This window comes from Ailuropoda melanoleuca, chromosome 20 (assembly GCF_002007445.2).
Source record: "Ailuropoda melanoleuca isolate Jingjing chromosome 20, ASM200744v2, whole genome shotgun sequence".
Taxonomy (NCBI): Eukaryota; Metazoa; Chordata; class Mammalia; order Carnivora; family Ursidae; genus Ailuropoda; species Ailuropoda melanoleuca.
Genome location: NC_048237.1, coordinates 10,721,577 through 10,742,254, shown reverse-complemented (window position 1 = coordinate 10,742,254; position 20,678 = coordinate 10,721,577). Strand labels below are relative to the sequence as shown.

At 34.5% G+C, this 20,678-nt stretch overlaps 1 protein-coding gene across 6 annotated transcripts in view; it reads right to left on the bottom strand.

The window, feature by feature from the left end:
- The window catches only part of AKAP6 (A-kinase anchoring protein 6), a 503,026-nt gene that overhangs the window by 46,474 nt on the left and 435,874 nt on the right, over positions 1–20,678 (bottom strand). For all 6 annotated transcript variants that reach the window (XM_034648359.1, XM_019798936.2, XM_019798937.2 and 3 more), the window contains one exon: positions 9,959–10,174. In XM_034648359.1, coding sequence (XP_034504250.1) covers positions 9,959–10,174 — 216 coding nt within the window. The remainder of the gene's footprint in view (positions 1–9,958; positions 10,175–20,678) is intronic.

The following is a 20,678-nucleotide window of genomic DNA, read 5'->3' as shown; positions in this document are numbered from 1 at the left end:
TAAGTGTCAATGAAATATCAGTGGTCAACTAACTCACATGGAAGCCCAAATTCTCTCTTCTTTACTTTTTTCCTAGTACTTTGAAAGGGAAAATGCTTGCTTAGTTCTCTATAAAATATTACTGCTTTTCCTAGACCAGTTAAATATGGTTAATTTTTGGCAATTAAAACTTCTTCAGGGGTGCCTGGGTGGCTCAGTTGGTTAAGCATCTGTCTTTGGCTTAGGTCGTGATCCTGGGGTCCTGGGATCGAGCCCTGTGTCAGACTCCCCATTCAGAGGGAGTCTGTTCTTCCCTCTGCTCCTTTCCTGGACTCATGCATGCACTCTCTCTCTCCCATAAGTAAATAAAATCTAAAAAAAACCCAACTTTTTCGTATATCGCCTGACATAATGAAGAAATTTGATCCATAATTTCCTACATCGTATTGGAAAAGTGGGACGACCTAATTTCAAAATCCAATAGGCTTGATTTGTACTTATAAAACTCCTGTTAATTTATTTCACTAAAACAATAGTGGATGCATATGAACATTCATATCATTAAAAAAGGCCTCACCTTAGGGAAAGGACACTGACTGGAGCCAAAATGCCTAGGTTTGAATGCCAGATCAGTTACAAACTAGCTGGGTAACTTTGGAAAAGTTGCTGAAACTTTCTTTGCCTCGATTTTTTCTTCTGCAAAATTGAGAGGATAACAGTACATATACGGTTATTAAAAGTTTTAAATGGGGATGCCTGAGTGGCTCAGTCTGTTAAGCATCTGCCTTCAGCTTGGGTAATGATCCCAGGGTCCTGGGATGGAGCCCCACATTGTGCTCTCTGTTCAGCGGGGAACCCACTTCTCCCTCTGCCTGCTGCTCTGCCTACTCGTGCTCTCTCTCTTCCTCTGTCAAATAAATAAACAAAATCTTTAAAAAAATAAATAAAAGACTTAAATGACTGATCTCAAACTCTTGAGATCAAGCCTCAGGTCAGGCTCATGCTCAGTGTGGAGTCTGCTTAGGACTCTCCTTCCCTCTGCCCCTGCTTTCCTATGCTCGCATGCTCTCTCTCTCTAAATAAATAAATCTTAAAAGTCTTAAATGATTTACCATGTAACAGAAAAGGCCCTGATACCTATTAAGTGTTATTACATTAGCTATTATTATTATTGCTGTTGTTGTTATTTGGTCCTTCAGAAAAGCAATGCCCCCCCACTTTTTTTTCTTATTTCAAAGCAAGGATACTCACTGTCAGGCTTCAGGGTAATCGAGCAACACATTTGCAATTACATGTAAAATTCTGTCTAGGCCCATGTGGTTTTTTTAAGTTTTATTGAGGTATAACTAACATAAAATAACTGCACAGCTTTAAATGTACCATTTTATACATTTTGACATTCGAATACACCCATAAAATTATCACTACAATTAAGATCATGACTATATTTATCATCCCCAAAAGGTTCCTCATTACCCTTCATAATTCCTCCACTGGTAGCAAAGATTTTTACCCTCTAATTTTTTTCCTTTTTTTTTTTTTCCTTTTTACAATTAGGTGTATGATCCACTTTGAATTCATTTTTTGAATATGGTGCAGTTCAGAATTCAATTTCATATTTGTGCATATAGATACTCAATTGTTCAAGGATCATTTGTTAAGAGATTACCCTGGTAACTGCTTTTGCATCTTTGTTAAAAAATCAACTGACCATTTATGTGCATCGCTATTTCTGAAATATCTATCCTATTCCATTGATCTATTACTTGGCCTTGACACTAATGCCTTACTCTCCTGACTACCATAGCTTTTTTATAAGTCTTAAAGTCAGGGTGTGTAAGTCCTTCAACTTTATTCATCTTTTTCAAAATTGTTTTGGCTATTCTAGTGCCTTTGCATTTCCATATGAATTTTAGACATCAGCTTATAAGTTTCTACCAAAAACATTACTAGAATTTTCATTTGAATTACATTAATCCTATAAATGAATCTGGGGAGAACGGATATCTTAACAATATTATGCCTTCTGATCCATGAACACAGTATAGTTCATCACTCATTTAGTTATTTAATTTCTGTCAGTAATATTTTATAGTTTTCAGAGTATAGGTTTACGTATTTTCTTAGATATATCCCTAAGTATTTCATGTTTTTGCTGCTATTTTAAATGATACTGTTTTTTAATTTCAATTTCTGGTTGTTCACTGACAGTACATAAAAATACAATTGATGTCTGTATATTGGTCTTGTATACTATAGTTTGTTAAAGTCCTTTACAAGCCCTAGGATCTTTTCTTGGAGATTCTATAGCATTTTCTACATAGATGATCATGGAGTCTGTGAGTAAAGATAATTTGGCTCCTTAACTTCCAAGTGCCATATCTTTAATTCTTTTTTTTTTTTCTTGCTTTATTGCACTGGCTAAAACTTCCAGTGCAATGTTGAATAGAAATGGTGAAAATAGACACCCTTGCCTTGTACCTGATATTAGAAGAAAAGGATTCGGTCTTTTACCATTAAATATGTTAGCTCTAGCTTATTTGTATATGCCCTTTATTAAACTGAGAAAGTTTCTACTTTATTCTTAGGTTCTGAGTTTTTATAAGGAAAGATGTTAGATCTCATAAATGCTTTTTCCACACCCACTGTTATAATCTTAGAGTTCTCCTTTCTTAGTCTATAAATATGGTGAATTACATTGAGTTTTTTCAAATGTTAAACCAATTTGGCATTTCTAAATCTCACACTGCCATGATGTATTATCTATTTTATAAATTGCTGATTTGTTTTGATAAAATTTTGTTAAGAATCTCTGTCTCTATTCATGAGGGATGTTGGTCTGTAGTTTTCTTATAATGTCTTTGGGTAATACTATCTCAAAAAATGAGTTGGGAAGTATTGTTATAAAATTTTTCTGGAAGATTTTGCATAAAATTAGTACTATTTCTTCCTGAACTATTTGGAAGAATTCACCCATAAAGCCATTTAGGCCTAGATTTTTCCTTGAAGGGAGGTTTTTGACTGATGTTCAATTTATTTAGCAGATATGGAGCTATTCAGGTTGTGTATTTCTTCTCAAATTAATGTTGGTAGCTTGGAACTTTCAAGTTTTTCTCCTTTTTATCTAAATAGTTGAATCTAATGGCATTAAATTATTCATAATATTCCCTTCATATTCTTTTAATATTAGTAGAATATGTAATGATGTCTATTTACTATTGCTGATGTTGATAATTTGTTTCTTTTTTCCTGATCAGTCTTGATAGAGCTTTATATTCTCAATAAAACAGCGTTTTGTTTTACTGATTTTTTTTCTCTATTATTTTGCTGTTTTCAATTTCAGTGATTTCTGCTCTAATCTTTCTTTTATTCTACATACTTTGTATTTAATTTGTTCTCCTTTTTCTAGTTGCATAAGGAGAAAGCTAAGATCATTATTTTAATGGCAAATCTTTGTGGCACAAATTTTAATATTTTCTATTTCTATTCAGTACAAAACACTTTATAATTTCCCTTTTTCATTTCTTCTTTGCTACATGACTGTATATAAGTGTGCTATTTAGTTTCCATATATTTGAGGATTTTATCAATATATGTCTTTTCTTCATTTCTAAACTAATACTATTATAATCAGAGAGCATACTTTGTATGATATGAACCCTTTTAAATTTAAGACTTATTCTGCAGCTCACAAAAGAGTCATTTTTGGTAGATGTTCTGTGTACATTTGAAAAGAACGTATATTCTTTTGTTGTGGGTGTTTTAAATGTCAATTAGATCAAGTTGGTTTATGGAGTGTTTATGGCTTTTACATTCTTACTGATTTTCTGTCTGCTTGCACTATCAATTATTGAGGAAAGCTGTTGGAATCTCTGCCCAAAACTATGTATTCCTGTCTTCTTCCATTTGTATCAATTTTTGACTGGTGTAAAATCTGTTATCAGAACATAAATATTTAGTAGCGGTGTGTCCTCTTGATTAATTAGCATCTTTAGCATTAAAAAATGCCTTTCATTATATCTTATAATATCTTTGCTGTGAAATATAATTTGTTAAATATTAACAATTGTGTTAGCTTAATGTATATTTTTCCATACTTTTAACCTATTTTGTCTTTATAGTTAAGGTGGGTTTATTATAGGCAACATAGAGTTCAATCTTGCTTTTTTTCTTTTAATCCAATCTGACAATTACTGCATTTTAATTGGGGTTTTTAGTCCATTTATGTTTAACAGAATTACTGATGTGGTTGGCTTAATCTTCCATCTTCCTTGTTTCTCTTTGATACACCTGTTCTTTATTCCCATTTTTTCTCTTTTCCTCCATTGTGTGTATGTTTTCAATGATTTCATCTTGTTTCCCTTGTTGGACTATTAGTTATGGTTTCTTGTGTTTTTAGAGAGTCGCAGTATACATTTTATCTTTTCACAGTTTATCTTTACGTGATATTATATTATCACATGTAATATAAGAACCATTCAGCCGTATGGTTCCATTTCCTGGCCATTGTGATATTGTTGTCGTATGTTTTACCTCTCCATGCGTTATAAATCCCACAATACATGGTTATAGTCTTGCTTTAAACAACCTAATTACCAATTAAAGAGATTTAAATAATACAAAAAACATTTCTTATTAACCCACATAGTAACCATTTCCAGTGCTTAACATTTCTTTGCACAGATTCAAGTTTCTGATATTATTTTTCTTTTGCCTTAAGTATTTCTCTTAACATTTCTTGTACTGCAGTTCTACTGGTGATAACTTTTTTCATCTTTTGATGTCTGAAAACCATTTTTATCTTCCTCTTTGAATATTATCTCTGTATATAGAATTCTTGGTTGTTACTTTCTTCCAATTCTTTATAAAGATGTTACTCCACTGTCTCCTGATTTGCATTGTTTCTGAAAAAGAAGTCTGCTATAACTCTTAATAATATTTCTGTTTTCCCTGGATGCTTTGAAGACATTCTCATCACTGGTTTTAGTCAATCTGATTCTGATGTCTCTTGGCGTAGTTTTTTTCATGTTTTTTGTGCCTAAGGTTTGTTGACACTCTGGATCTATGGATTTATAGTTTTCGTTAAATTTGGAAAATTTTGGCCATTATTTCTTCAAAAATTGTTTGTCCTTATGTCCTTTCTTTTAGGGATTCCAATTACATATATATTAGGCTGCTTAAAGTTGTCTCATGGCTCATTGATGTCATGTTTTTTATTTTGTCTTGTTTTTCTGTTTCATTTTAGACAGATTCTACTGTTGTTTTCAGGTTTATGGATTGTTTCTTTTTCAATGTATAATTGGCTGTTAATACTATTCAGTGTATTTTTCATCTCAGTTATTATAATTTTCATCTGTAGAAGTTTAATAGTAGACAGATATCTTCAATGTCTCTACTTAATAACTGCAATATTTTTTTTCTAGCTTCTTGAACATATGGAATGGAAGTAAAATAACTTTTGGGGTGCCTGGGTGGCTCAGTCATTAAGCATCTGCCTTCGGCTCAGGGCATGATCCTGGCGTTCTGGGATTGAACCCCATGTCAGGCTCCTCCGCTGGGAGCCTGCTTCTTCCTCTCCCACTCCCCCTGCTTGTGTTTCCTCTCTTGTTGTCTGTCTCTCTCTGTCAAATGAATAAATAAAATCTTGAAAAAAAAAAAAGAAAGTAAAATAACTTCTAATGTTCTTGCCTATTAAGAAGGGGAAGGGGAGGAGGGCAGAGGGAGAGGGATGTAGAGAATCTCAAACAGATTCCCCAGTATGGAGCCTGAGGTAGATCTCACAATTCTGAGATCATGACCTGAGCCAAAATCAAGAGTCAGATGCTGAACCAATTGAGCTACCCAGGTGCCCTGAAAGAGTTTGATTCTTTCAGTTCTTGCTTTTACAGTTTATGGGCAAGACTAGAGCAGCATTCATTTAGTCTTAATTTTGCTCCATTACTAAGGCAAATCATTCTTAATACTCTGGCACATGCCCTGTGAATATGAGAGTTTCTCCTGTGACTGATGGGGAAAAGAACTATTGCCAGCTATGTGTGAGCTCCAGGAATTGTTACCTGTAATTTTTTGGATGGTTCCTTCTGCTTAAGACCTGAGAGGATCCCTCTGCATAAGTCTATAGCTCTCCCTCTGTAGCTCCCTCCTCTCTTGTACTCCATCCTATAGCAACTTTAGCTGCCTTGGCCTTCTCAGACTCCCAGACCTGTCCCTTCCACTCAGTGAGACTGCCAGGTTCTGCATAGATTTCCTTTCTGTACACTGTGCCCTGGAAACACCAGCAGAAATTTGGGTAACCACCGTATCACTTCATTCATTTCACATCTCTTCATTGCCTGATATTCAAGGTTAAAAACTGTGATTTTGTCCAGTTTTTTAATTGTTTCAGGTACAAGGGTAATCTGGTCCCTTACTTTATCTTGGCTGAAAATGGAAGTCTGCCAATGTATTTTAAGAGGAAGAAGGCTATAGCCTTCATCAGGGAGTTACTGTTTCTTCACCAAATATTAGGATACACTGTTCTGAGTGGATTTATAGATTATTGGTAGGGATTATTGTTGTTACTATGGACTGTCTTATACATTTTAATTTTCATCTATTGTAGGAAGTGATATTTAAACTGTTAAAATAATAAAAATCCTGGTTCTCTATACTAAATACATAATAAATTTGGAATGGTATTTTGGCAAACGGGCTGGCTTAAGGTAATACAAATGTGTAGTATTGTCAGTTAAGATATGGGCCTGAATCAATGAAAGGTGTAAAAGGAACAAAGTTCAAGTGTCTTTGTCTCACAAAGAAAGAAGGCAGGAGACTAGGGAAAAAAACAACAACATACAAATCAAATGAAAATTAAAATTAAAGCTTGAAAAGTACGGACACAGATCAATTTTACAGGTAACACAGACAAAAGTTAAGTCTGGACAAAGAGTTTAAATATATGAAGAACAAGTGTAATGTCAAATAATCATGCAATTTCAAAACCTTAATAAGGGAGAAAGACGTTTTTGGAAATTTAATACAAGATCTCTTGCTTTCTTGCAACTGTTAAAAAAGAGATAAATATATTCATTATTTACCTAGTTAGGGGTAATAGAGAAGCTTGTTTGACATTCATACACTTAACTGAATTTTTCTGAATATTATAGAAAGGTTTTCCATATTTTTGTCAGTGTTAACTGTAAGAGGGAAGGCAGTAATTACCTGTGAATATTGCCTAGTATTATAGTTATTTGTACATTTGTATTATCTTTCTAGGTATGCTTTTTCAGAAGGGGGAAGGGATCTTACTCACTTCTGAATATCTAACACTGACTACTATAGAGCATCACTTAGAGAAAATCCACTTATTTAATAAATACTATGAAGTGCCTATTAAGTCTTAGGTAGTATGTGGACTTTAGATATGCAAAGGTGAGCAGAAATGGGTTATGTGGCTGCTTTCTTCAGACCAATGGAGAAGACTAATAATAATCAAATCATCACCCAAACAGATGTAAATTGAACAATAAGGAGCACAGCATGTATGATTAAGTGACATCTCTTATATAAGCTATTTCCAAAGTGACTAGTGAAGAAAATTCTATAAAATGCAGTGATTGAATCAGAGCTTCTAGTTCTCAGTATCAGAACCTAGCCCACATGTTTAGAACCACTTTATCCAATACGTCATACAGAACTTCCCTCAGAAATAACTTTTGAAGAAAAGAGTATACCATGGGGTACTTCACATCATGTTTTAGAACTTGAAAACATTGTCCCTATCAGACAAAAAGAAAGGTCAGAACATTTCTTCATGGTTTCATGAAGGTGAAAATTCTCATAGAAATGTAAAAATACTCAAAGCCATCTTGTGGGAATATGAACACTGATAATGAATATAGATAGAACTCTAAACCAAATGTCAGAATAAAAGAAAATTTATGAAATAAAGCATATACTCATTCATTTAGCAAATATCTTTAAACATCTACCATGTGCAAGTATGTACCACGCCTGGGAAACCTAGCAGTGATGGTCCTTGTGCACAAGAAGGAGATGACATGAGGGCAGGGACATATGATAAAATGCAAACGGACCACTTAGAGACTTCTGATTCTCTGCATTGGCAGCCTCCCACAATGGTCAAATATTTGCCTGCCCATCAAAGCAACCTGGACTCTATCTAACCAACAGAGATCAGAAACAAGAAATATCTCCAACTTAATGAGGTACCCTGTGCTTACTGCATTGTTGGCGTTAGTCCCATTCTCTTCTATCCTTTTCTTGACAGTGATTTTCAACCTTATTTAGCACAGAAGACCTTATTTGCTACCTCCGTCATTCCAAACAACCTACACATTCAGGAGCTAACTTAAAGAAAAGGGGAAATTTTTCTCTATCTGCAATGTATATCTACTTCTATGTATTATCTTGAGCCTCTAAGAAGTAGCCAGGGTTTTAAAGTGAAATCTTACCTTTACCACAGAAGCAGGATAAAAATGTCTACATCTAGTCCACAGAGATCTAGGCTTGTATCCCTGATCATATGATTTCAAATAAATCCCCAAAGAAAGCCATTTTTGTCTCCTCCAAAGCATTTTGAATGCTTCCAAAATGTCAAAGCTTCTCCAGGTACAGATGGTTTTTGTGTAAGTTTTATCATGGTCACTACCATGCTTAGAGGCTTCAAACTATAGAATAAAAAATAACCTCTTTTGCCCTTCCCAAAACTCAAAAAAAAAAAAAGAAAGAAAGAAAGAAAGAAGGAAAGAAAGAAAGAGGAAAGAAAGGGAAAGGAAAAAGAAAATACTCCAGCTAAACAGCCTCAAACCAAACAGGTCATTTCAAGAAAAGACATCCAATTATATAGACTCTGATTACTGGTAATAACTTGGAAGTCTTAAGAAATTTAACAACTTCAGCTCAAAACAATTAAACTGAACTGTTAAGGATAAAATCGCCCCCTAGACTCAACATAGCTATAGATACAGAAAGAGTGAGAAGGCTTACTGATTCATTGTCCCTTCTGTGCCCAGTCCCCAATGCCAAACTCATCAGATTTTAAATATTAATGTGTTTTAAAAATTAGAATTCATAGGAGAAGGCTTTTTTTTAATGTAGCAAGATCATTACATTTGATTTTTCAATTTTGAATCTTGGACTTTCCAAAGACATAGAACTGATAATACAAACACATAAGAAAAACTTTCCATCCCATGTATGTATGTATGTACTTCATTTATGTAAGTCAAACATGAGACTTAGGCCTTCAACTAATGGACACTGACTTCAAGGTTATTTGAGGAATGCAACTGTTTTATCAATAAACCTTTTCCCTTAAGTATATGGAGGTTTTATGGACAAGGGCTTATTCTATATTATTATTAAACAAGTCTAGTCACATTTACTTCCTTCATATAGCAACAGCTGAACTTACAATTAACTTGGGAAATTCTTAAAGGGATCTCTACCCCTACCTTGAACATTAAACCTCGAAGAGGAAACTTGCTAGCACTCAGCAATGCACCTCTATCAGAAGGAGCTCCATGAAGGAAGAGTGGAGTCTGTTGTACAAATATCGTTAACTCATCATGTAATGAAATGGTAAGCTGTATACTTTATCTGTAGAGCATACACATTGCTACATATGCTTTGAGAGTGGAAAGCCACCTTCTAACAAAATCTTCATGGGGTATTGTATGATTAAAGAATATCATTGGTGAAGGAATGATTGAAGGAATTAACAGCTTAGTTTGGTAAGATTAAGGAAAATCTTCATGTGATTTTTTTAAAGACAATGAGATACACTGAAACACTTCTTATTAGTAGGCAAATAAACCTCTGTGCTATGACAAATGGAATTTCATTGAGTGGTTGAAGATATCTATCCCTTTAGTTTGCAAAACCACTTGTAAGGTGAATACATTTTCCAAGCCCTGAAATAATTTTTTTCTTCTGAGAAAAATAAGAGACCATTATGCTTAAAAAAGAAATCACTCACAGACTCCTTTCCCATCTTCTTTTGTAGTCGTGTTTGCCACTGGACAGCTTGCATGACAATGGCTTCCCACCTTCTTTCGAGATTTACAATGATCAGTTGCATAGGCTGGTGGTCTGCATTCAGATTGCAAGTCTCCCGGTCATCCAGAAGATGCTGGCATAACCGCAGGATGGAGGCCACTCCACGACGTCGCTGCTTGATTTCACCACAGAGGGACTGCAACAAAGAGAGGGATCGATCTATGGTTGTTTGTAGAGAGAATTCCCTAAAACATGAAACGCCTTCTTCCACCATAATTTCAAATTGTAGTGATATACTTAGCTATGAACAATAAGACAAGAAGGGCTCTGAAGTTGTCTTTAGATCAGAGACCTCCTACTGATACCCAACTCATGCCAAAGAATTTAGCTGCAACCCATCCTTCATCCCTCTTCTCACTGATTTTTCCATCTAAAATGCTTGGTCCCACCTTGACACCTTGGTGATTAACAATTTATAACTTAATGAAATAAATCATGTAGGTCACGGGAATGCCAAACAGGCTGACATGCTTTGATTCCAGGTCACAGGAAACACAAAAGATAGAAAAGTGCTCCAAAAGGAAGTGGAATTTTCCCAAATTTACTCCTAGATTTTTTGGAGCCAAAAGTTTAGTTTTCTACTGGCTGGGGAAAAGTTTAGTTTTCTACTGGCTGGGAAAAAAAATAAGATTGCCAAAAATTTTGATACATAACATCTATTATTGGGGAAAAAAAGGATAAGCAACATTTCTCTTCCGAAGCTTGGTTAACAAAGCAATAATGTTCTGAAAACAGAAATTAGGATACTGGATTATTACTGCACGATTTGTTGGTTGCTGTTTCTTTTAATAGACCTTCACACAATTTAAGAAGGATATGCATGCATCAAAATAGCATTTTGCCCCCAGAAGCATTTGTATTGCCGCAGTGACCCCAAGCTGAATGATTCAAGCAAAATAGTGGGTACACATGTCTGAAAATATTATATCTTTTCTTTGCCTACGGATAGTGTGTAAGTGATATTCTAATTCAAAGCCTTCAGGAGAAATGATGATTATATCCACAAACATCACTGAATTACTAATCTCCCTCTACTGCTACAATTGGACTGCTCTAACAGTTAACAGATTGCTTATTAATCAACAAGGGTAAACAAGACAATGCAATTTCATTTAGTGCAAGAGTTTTAATGCCTAAAAGTATTTGTGCTTAAAATGTTAATCTAGATAAGGCTTCATTAGAAGAAGTCTTAAAGTGATTAAGTGCGGTTCATTGAAATGTGCACAGAGTGGTAGTAGATCAGCAGGTGGACATTCCATACAGATGTTCTGCTTATTGATATAATACATGCTAGAGCCATTTAAATGACCCTAACTCAGTAATAGCTGAAATTCTATTATTTCTGTAATGAGAGAACACTGTACCTTTAATATTTCTGAATTTTAAATAAGGTGAATGACAAATTCCCAAACCTCTATTTATGGCAAAATATGACTAGGAATTTTATTATTCAATTTATACCAGTGCAGCATTTTTAGTTATGTTTCTTGAACTTACCCTTATTTATTTTCCTAGCATTCATTATTATTTTCCTACATAACTCCTGATATAACCACCAGGTCTGACAAATTTCTTTACTGATGCTATTCATTTGTTCTATGCTGAATGAGGAGAAACCCCTGGATATGCAAAGATAAAACTTGAGGGCCTACTAAAGCGAAAAGCATTGTTTCCATCTCCCCCTCCAATACTGCTACCTACCCACTCCTAAATGCATCCTCTCTCTTTCTCTCTGTCTCTCACTCTCTCTCCCTCTCTCACATACACACCCCCTTCAATTTCCTCTCTTGCTCTAGAACTGTTGAACAAATCAAACTATCAAGCCAAATTAATTCCTGCCAAATTTTGGTCCCATATTAACACTTCAAGATAATAATGTAGCCAAATGAAATTGGTTGAAATGAGTCCTGTGAATATGAATATTGAGGATTTCATTTTTCATTTTAGTGTTGTTATAAATTTGTTTAAAATACAGGGTTAGGAAAAATCAAAAGTGCTATTTCTATGCCATAAAATGGGATCTTGCAAAAGTCTCTTTGCAGTTGACTAAACTAATAACTGCATTCCTCAAGCCAGCAAAAAGTCCCAATGTTTCTTAGCCAACTGAGAATTTGCCATGGACAGCACTAACAGTATGTGTGGAGTTAGCACAGCCACATTGGTAACATTTACAAAGTAGCCCAAATGGGCTTCATTCACCTCACAGGCATTTTCAAAGTTCTGGAACAGGACGTGTGAGATCACTAGGGGAAATTTTCATAAAGGTCATTAGCCATAATTTTTTATGAGTATCTAGAATGCATCCAGTATTTTAGTATCCAGATGATCCCCAACCCACATCTTAATGTGAGTCAGTCTAGGTAGTTTAAAAACCGTGAAAGCTGTTTTTGACATTCAGTATCAGATTCGATGGGATGTTAACATTCACTATCTAATTTTTGGATCTTCACAATCTTACAATTTTTCTTTTACTTTAAATATCCAAAGAACTTAGTCTGTATCCTGGATTAATCATTTATCCTATATGCACATGGAGAAATAACACTACTTTAAAAAGGAGGCGAAAATTGGGAATTTTAAATGGTCAACATATTTTTTGATACTTTTTAATATCTAGGAGATATAAATGATAAAATAACATTCTTCTACATAAATGGGTTTCCATGACAACCATTAAAATGTACATATTTATTTATAATCACAAACACATACTAAATAAAACCAATGCATTTGCTGGCAATGTTTCTTAGAATCAGTAGCTTACATTATTTCCATGATAAACTATGCACAGAGAAATGTTAAATATAACTATACAGGAACAAATAAGTATTGTAACTATTTCTGGCTTACATTTTCAGAGTAAAGTACTTTAAAACAGAAATCCAAACTAAACAATCTAAGTAAGACGCTGAAATAAAATAAACTCATCCCTGTCTCCCAGACCTCCTTAAATGTGCATTGCACTGTCCATCTGCTAGGCACTGTTTCAGGCACCAAGGCATCAAAAAGGAGCAAGTTACTGCTCCTTTTCTCAAGGAGCTGAGAATCTACAGAAGGTGGACTGCACAAATAAGTGTGGTAATGAGAGTGACGTAGAGAGAGACATGTTAACAGAAGTTAGTGCAGTTGCTCTTGGAGGAGTTGGTGAAATCTTCAGGGAAACAATGTGAGCCAGAAGGTCTAAGCTGAACGGTTGCGGTTCTCAAGACAGAAGGGTCAGGAAGGAAGTGTTCTGGGGCAGAACGGGTACCTAGTGTTTCAGGGAGAAGAGACAGTGAAGCAGGTGGACAGGAGGTAAGGAACAGAAAAGTTCCTAATGCTTTTCATCATTGCCAATTTGGAAGCATTTTCCAAGCATAGTCATACTGCCTACACAGAAAAGTACAGAGATAAGAAGACTGAAAGGAAATCTAAAATGAAAGAAACCCCCCCACTAATTATCGATATGTCTAAGAAAGAGAGTCCAAATGATTTGGATGTAGTTGTCCTATGATTTGGTAATTGTTAGGCAATTTCTTCTTACAAGACTACCTCTGTTAGTATGGAGGTCGTTGTCTTGTACCACTTCGGAATTCAGTTGTTGGAATATGGTTTGGGTGTGCTGTGTTTAAATTTCTGATGAACTTTTTATTTACTTTATTTTACATTTCTACTCAATTTCTTCATGTTATTAAAAAGGAAGGCTTGCTACGAGAAATGTAGAAAAGTAAAAATCTAAATTTCTAAGTCAATTTTTTTTTTCCTTTACAATAATCAGATCTCCAACACTCTAAACACATCTTTTTGGACATGTTGCAATAGTATTGCTAACAGGCTGGAGGTTTTTACATCACACTTATAAACTGTCAATCTGGTTTTCAATTCATCAATGGTGATGCAAAGGAGTATTTTTGGTTTATCTGGGGGGTTTTCTTTCTTTCTTTCTTTCCTTTTTTTTTTTTTTTTTGCAATGGGGGTTTTTCTTTTTCCTCTCCTTTCTCTGTCAACCTTTTTGACTGTTTAAACCACTCTATTATTAAGCCAAATGTGATGTAACATCATTTTTGACACTGGCTTTGGCTTAACACCATTAAAGGTAAGACTTCCAATACTGGTATCTTATTTTTCATTATATATTGAACATAAACATATATATACCCACACACATAAATACATATTGTATAACATGATTATAATTTACTTGTATACCCATATTCTTGACATTAAACAATAGTGTCAGCTATATCACAAAAGGATATAAATAAGCTTACAATCAAAGAAATATAATTAGACCAAAACCCAAACTGCACGATAACTAAAATATAAGAACCAAATAGAGAAAAGAGAGATGAGGAAGAAAATACAATTTTAAAAATACCAAAACTGGGACCTGGGTGGCTCAGTCAGTTAAGCATCTGCCTTTGGCTCATGTCATGATCCCGGAATCCCGGGACTGAGTCCCACATCAGGTTTCCTGCTCGGCAGGAAGTCTGCTTCCCCCTCTGCCCCTCACCCCACTCCTGCTCTCTTTCTCAAATAACTAGATAACATTTTTAAAAAATACCAAAACTAAGCATATGTTAAAAACAGAGAGAGAAAAAATCTCGCTGAGAAAATTCCAAAGCAAATTGTCTCTATATATCTTACATAATTATATTCGGCAGGTTAATGTGACATCATTAGGTAGGTCAATATGAACAAAGTGATAGGACTTTAGGTGAACTGTTAAATAAAAACCATTTACGAAGGAATTCCATTTGTAAAGTCAAACATAACTTTATTTTCTAGATTGATCAATTGTTTAACAATATCTACTGAGTATGCCCTCTCTGTAGCAAGCACAACAAAGAAGTTTCAACCTGCATATATGGACACAGACTTGCCTTTGATCTAGTTGGAGTGAGGAAATAACAGAGAGAGGGGGAAAAAAGTGAAAAAGACAGGCAAGTTCTTCTGGTTTAAATATTCACAAGTAAATAGCTCCATATCCTGTGGCAAGGATTTCCCACACTTTTTCAAGTGTGTTTTTCCTCTTTTTTGCACTTCCTGTATTTTACCATTTTAATTTCATGAGGTGGGCAATGGTCTTCTCTTAGTCTGCTCCCTGTGACTAGATGTGAGAGCAAAGGTTCTCAGAGAGTGTTCCCCAGGCCAAGCAGCATCAGCATCACCTGTGAACTGGGAAATGCCAATTCTCTATTGCCACTCCACATCTTCTGAATCCGCATAGGCCCCAATGAGCTATGGTTTAACAGACACCACAGGTGTTTGTTGGAAAACACTGGCCTACAGGAAAAGGAGGAACTTTGTTTTATAGATAAGAGAATGAATCCAGGCGAGGAGATTTTTTTTTTTTTTAGAAGCATAAAATAGAAGTTACAAGTTCTGATTCTGGAGCCAAGAAGCCTAGAGACCACGCCCATTCGGTGATCAGTTATTTTTTTAATTGTTACAGAATTACCGAAAGAAAATGAATCAATCAATGAATAGATCTTTTCAACTAGAGGTATCTTTATGAGTACTTGTTTGATGATCTCCAGAATTTTCAGTATAATTATTAAGAATGATGATAATGGGTCGGTTAAACATTGGACTCTTGGTTTCAGCTCAGGTCGTGATCTCAGGGTCCTGAGATCGAGCCCCAGGTTGGGCTCTGCGCTGAGCATGGAGTCTGCTTAAGACTCTCTCTCCTTCTCTCTCTGCCCCTCCCCACTGTGCTCTCTCTCTAAAATAAATAAATAAATCTTTTTAAAAAAATGATGATATGTTAGGTTGTTTGAATACCATATTTGGGGATTTTATTCCTTTTTATTAATTTTCATCAAATTAGTCATTTAGTAATGAATGACTGATACATATGATGAATATATATGTACTAAATTAAAGAGAAACTTCTCTTCGAAAGTGTATATAGTGAAACAAAACTATGATGATTATTTGGAAGGTACAAGGCATCAGATGCAGGGAATGTTAATGCTGCAGCCATGGTCTAATAAGAACATACAGCAGATGGCGAAAATGAGAGGCAACACTGGTACCTCTGGGAGTCTTCAAAAGATGCTTTTAACTGGTTGATTCTGGAATATTATTTTGGGACAAGGTCGACAGAGATCATATGGATGATATTTCTCACAGCAATAAACATTTATTGAGCATCAATTATGTGCCCAACTCCACACTTTTCATTATAGGATTGGAATTGGTAAATAAGAGGAATATAATAAGATGTGGTACCTGTTTTTAAGTGTCTGTGATTTGGCTGTCAAGAGAGGACTCTGTCTCCTCAAAGTAAAAGAAAAAAAAGGCGAAGGTTTTTGATAAGACCTAACCCATCAGGTTGTTGTAAGTTTTAAATGAAGTAAACACAGGAAGTAAATCTGCATTACCTGGGGATAGGCAATGGTTTTTTAGATAGGACATCCAAAGTAGAAGTGACTTCTGACTTCTAAGGCAATGATTTCTTAGATATGACACCAAGAGTACAAGTGATTTTTGGACAACTCAATCAAAATTAAAAACTTTTGGTCTTCAAGTGACACCATAAAAAAAAAAATGAAAAGACAACCCAAAGAATGGAAAACAATATCTGAAAATCATATATCTGACAAAGGACTTAGTATCCAGAATATATAAAGAACACTTAAAATTATATATATATAAATATATATAAAGATAAGTAACTCCATTTTTAAAATGGGCAAAGTATTAAATAGACATTTCTTCAAGGAAAACATGCAACTGTCCAATAAACATATGGAAAAATATTCATCATCATTAGCCATCTGGGAAATGCAAATCTAAACCACAACTACATAGTACTTCACCTGCACTATGACGGCTAAAATAAAAAAGACAGACATCACAATGTTGGCAAGGATATAAGGAAACTGGAAACCTCATGCATTGTTGGTGGGATTGCAAAGAAGTGCCATTCATTTTGGAAAATAATATGACATTTCCTCAAAAAGTTAAACATAGAATTACCATATGGTCCAGCAGGTTCTTTTCAAGGTAGATGCCCAGAAGAATTGAAAACATACAACCACACAAATATCCATAACCACGTTATTCATAAGAGCCAAAAAGTGGAAACAACCCAAGTATCTATCAATGGACGAATGGATAAAAAAATGTAGTATATCCATACAATGGAATATTATTTGACAATAAAAAGGAATAAAAGGGATGCCTGCCTGGCTCAGTCAGTACAGCATGCGACTCTTGATATCGGGGTCATGAGTTGTGAGATCGAGCTCCATGTTGGGGTCTGTGCTCAGAGGGGTGTCTGCTTGGGATTCTCTCCCTCTTCCTCTCCCCTTCGCCCCTCTCTCTCTCTTTCTCTCTCTCAAATAAATAAATACATCTTTCTTAAAAAAAGTAATAACAAGTTGTACTTTTGAAAATGGTTAAGATGGTAAGTTTGATAATGTGTATATTTCACCACAATAAAATTGGGGAACCAAATTAAAAAAAAAAGTAATGGCTATAAAATTCCCTAAGATGGAGTCATAACTACAAACCTATAAATCTCAGTCAACAGATAAGACATTCTGCTATATGATAAAAATAATACAGTGCCATTTTTAATATAGCTGTCCTACTTCTAGAAATATCATAAAACATAAACAGAAAAGTATACATAGAGGAGCATGGATGTGGAAAAGGAGTTGAAGAAAATGTGGAAATTAAAGAATGTTAGTTAAGTCTAATTACTGCAGTGGTGAGTTTCATTTACAATCATATACATCTTATGAAATTGTAATCTATTGTGTGGTTGGTGTCAGTAGAAAAATGAGAAACATGACTTATCAATTGTACTTCATGTATTTCACCAAAGATCATTCTAAGCTGACTATATGTCTATGAACCAACACAAAATTTTTAAAAAGTTATGTTCTCTTCAAATAGTCAAGGATTTACTTGACTGCAAAATAATAACCAACAACCACTGAATCTTATTAAATTGCTAGCGCACTATTCTGCGTATTTTCTTAGTTATTTTTCACTAATCTCATCCATTAATGATAAACATAATTTGTATATTTCTATCTGCTATGTATTTTGTTAGGTATTTTATATATATTGGCTCATTTAATCCTCACAACAGCACTATGAGATATATATTATTGCCATGTGCCTATTTTACAAATGAGGAACTAGAGACAGAAAGGCTAAGTAACTGACCAGAGCTAAAAGAGCTAATAAGCAGCAAAGGCAGGATGATAACCCACGCAACCGAATCCCAAGCCAATTCATAAAAATATTATGCTACATTTCCTTCATAAGAGAGCTGAAGAGGCTTGTAAAATTTCTCCATTTTCAGACTATTCTGGTCCCCAGTTTCCAACCAGAAGTGGCCACAGCCATAAATTTACTGTTGCCAAGACAACCAACAAGTTCTTCAGTATACCTTTCAGGAGTCTATATTATAACCATTTTTAGGCCATTGTTAAAAATTAGTAATCTATGCAATTCTTAAACCCAGGGTGGTTGTGATAGCAGAGATGGAAAAAATACTAATTCATTCACTGAACAAGTATTTATTGAATACCTACTATAATGGGCACTGTTCTGAGTGTTTGAGATGCGTTTGTGAACAAAAAAGACAAACTTTCTACCCACAAAGACCTCACATTCTAGCAGACAGTGGAGGATAATCTCTTTTATGAGAAAAAATGTAAGTTATATAAATGATCAAAAAGAGATTGAACAAAAGTAGGAAACATTCATTAGGCAAATGATCATCTAAGTTTCCAGCAGATGGTCAGCAGATCTTTTGGTCCTGATGGCTCCATTCTTGAGCCAATTATGTGCTAACCTTAACTATATCTAGTGTATAAGTATTGCAAATAAGACTTTCCATCCAGGAACTGTAAAGAGGTAATTCTTCAAAACAGCAAAAAAATTAAAATACCTCAAGTGAGGTATGAATGATGACTTGCATATTTTAAAGGAAATATGGGCAGATGACATCTCCATATTTTAACTGATTCCAAACTTAAAAGACAACATCAGTCGATATAGGAACTCAGCTCAGTTGCAAAACCTAGGACTTAATCTATATTGAAGCTAAATATTCTATAAGCATGCAGTGAAGTGCAAAAAACAGCAATTGAAAAATGACATGATTAAATGGCACGACATGCAATCATTTGCTCTCAATTATATCAATGTATCTTCTTCATTTCTAGGAGTCAGGCAGAAATATTGTTTTTTAAATGCCTCTATTAAATTGGTCACCAATAATAAAATAGATGAGAGTCCTAATAAGCTCATTTACATAACATACATCATACACTACAAAACTATTCTCTCCAAACAGTTTTGCTCATAGATTTGTCTCCTGGTTGTCATGAGTCTTTGCTACATTAGCAGATTTCAAAAGCATAATACTGCCTTCAGGACCATTTGTAGAAAAACGTTTATGAAACTTTTCTAGTTAACCCTTGGCAGGATCCTTATTGCTAATTATGGAAAAGGTATTGATATAATATCTTGGCTGTCACATTTTATTATGGTGATGGTAGAAGCAGAATCTAGGTCTGACATTTTGGAAATACCATCTAATTGCAAGTTAGAAACAGAGAATGACAGTTTTAAGTAGATTATAACTTCTTTCAAAATAACAAACTGGTTTATTTAATGTAAAAGCTGGGTTTTAAAAATAGCATTAAAGACCCCTGAATTGGTTTACCAAGCACATCTCTATCAGCTTCTTGAAGAAGATCTGGGATGTGTGCCAAAATAGTTTCAAAACTGTACATGGCAATATAAGTCTAGATTCTAACACCAAATGATTCCTTATAACCATTTAAAATCAAAATATTTCCAATGAATACTTCTATTTTTTAAGAAAAATCATCTCCCCGCTGTTCATCTAGGCAGCAGGTGAGTGGGGTCCAAAGACCAGTCATCTTAACCTCCATGGCTTAAATAACCTGACCTTTGACCTAGAAAAAGATCTAACTTCTTGCAATCTCGCATCCTCACCAACACAGTTGAATCATTAAGGGCCACCAGGACTATTAGTTAATACTACGAATTCTTCGAAGAATGGTCTCATCAAGGGAAAAGCTAATCATTCTTTTACAAACACTCACTTGATGTTTTAATTGTTTGTACCTTCATGTGTTGAAAAATATTAATTATATTTGGAAAGGAGTATTTCTATTTCTATTAGCTATTTTCTTAGCTGTGGACTAAAATATAATAACCATTCTAAAATTGCAGTCCCTCACTGTGTTATTCCATGAAAGCTATTGTTATCCCTGTGTGGTATTCTTTAATTTTTTTTGTGACTTTCCCTACATTAGGTTAAGTACTTTTAAATACGTTTGTTTTTAAGAAATCAAGCTCAGTGGTCATGTGCTCAGTTCATATTCACATGTAATTAGTAATATGTTATATACTTCCTTTTCTAAATTAAAAACACTATTAAAATTCTAGACATACAAAACAATATGAAGATTAAGTTACTCTAAAGAAAACTGTAATAGCTTACAGATTGCTTGTATCATTACTAAAATGCTGGTATCTATTACAGAGTCTCCCTGGAATAAAGAATGCACTTTTGGCAATAATCTTTTAAAAAATGTCCATTATTGTTAAGATGCTAAACTAGTCTGCAATTATAGGAAGGTAACTTTTAGCAATAAGGGGGA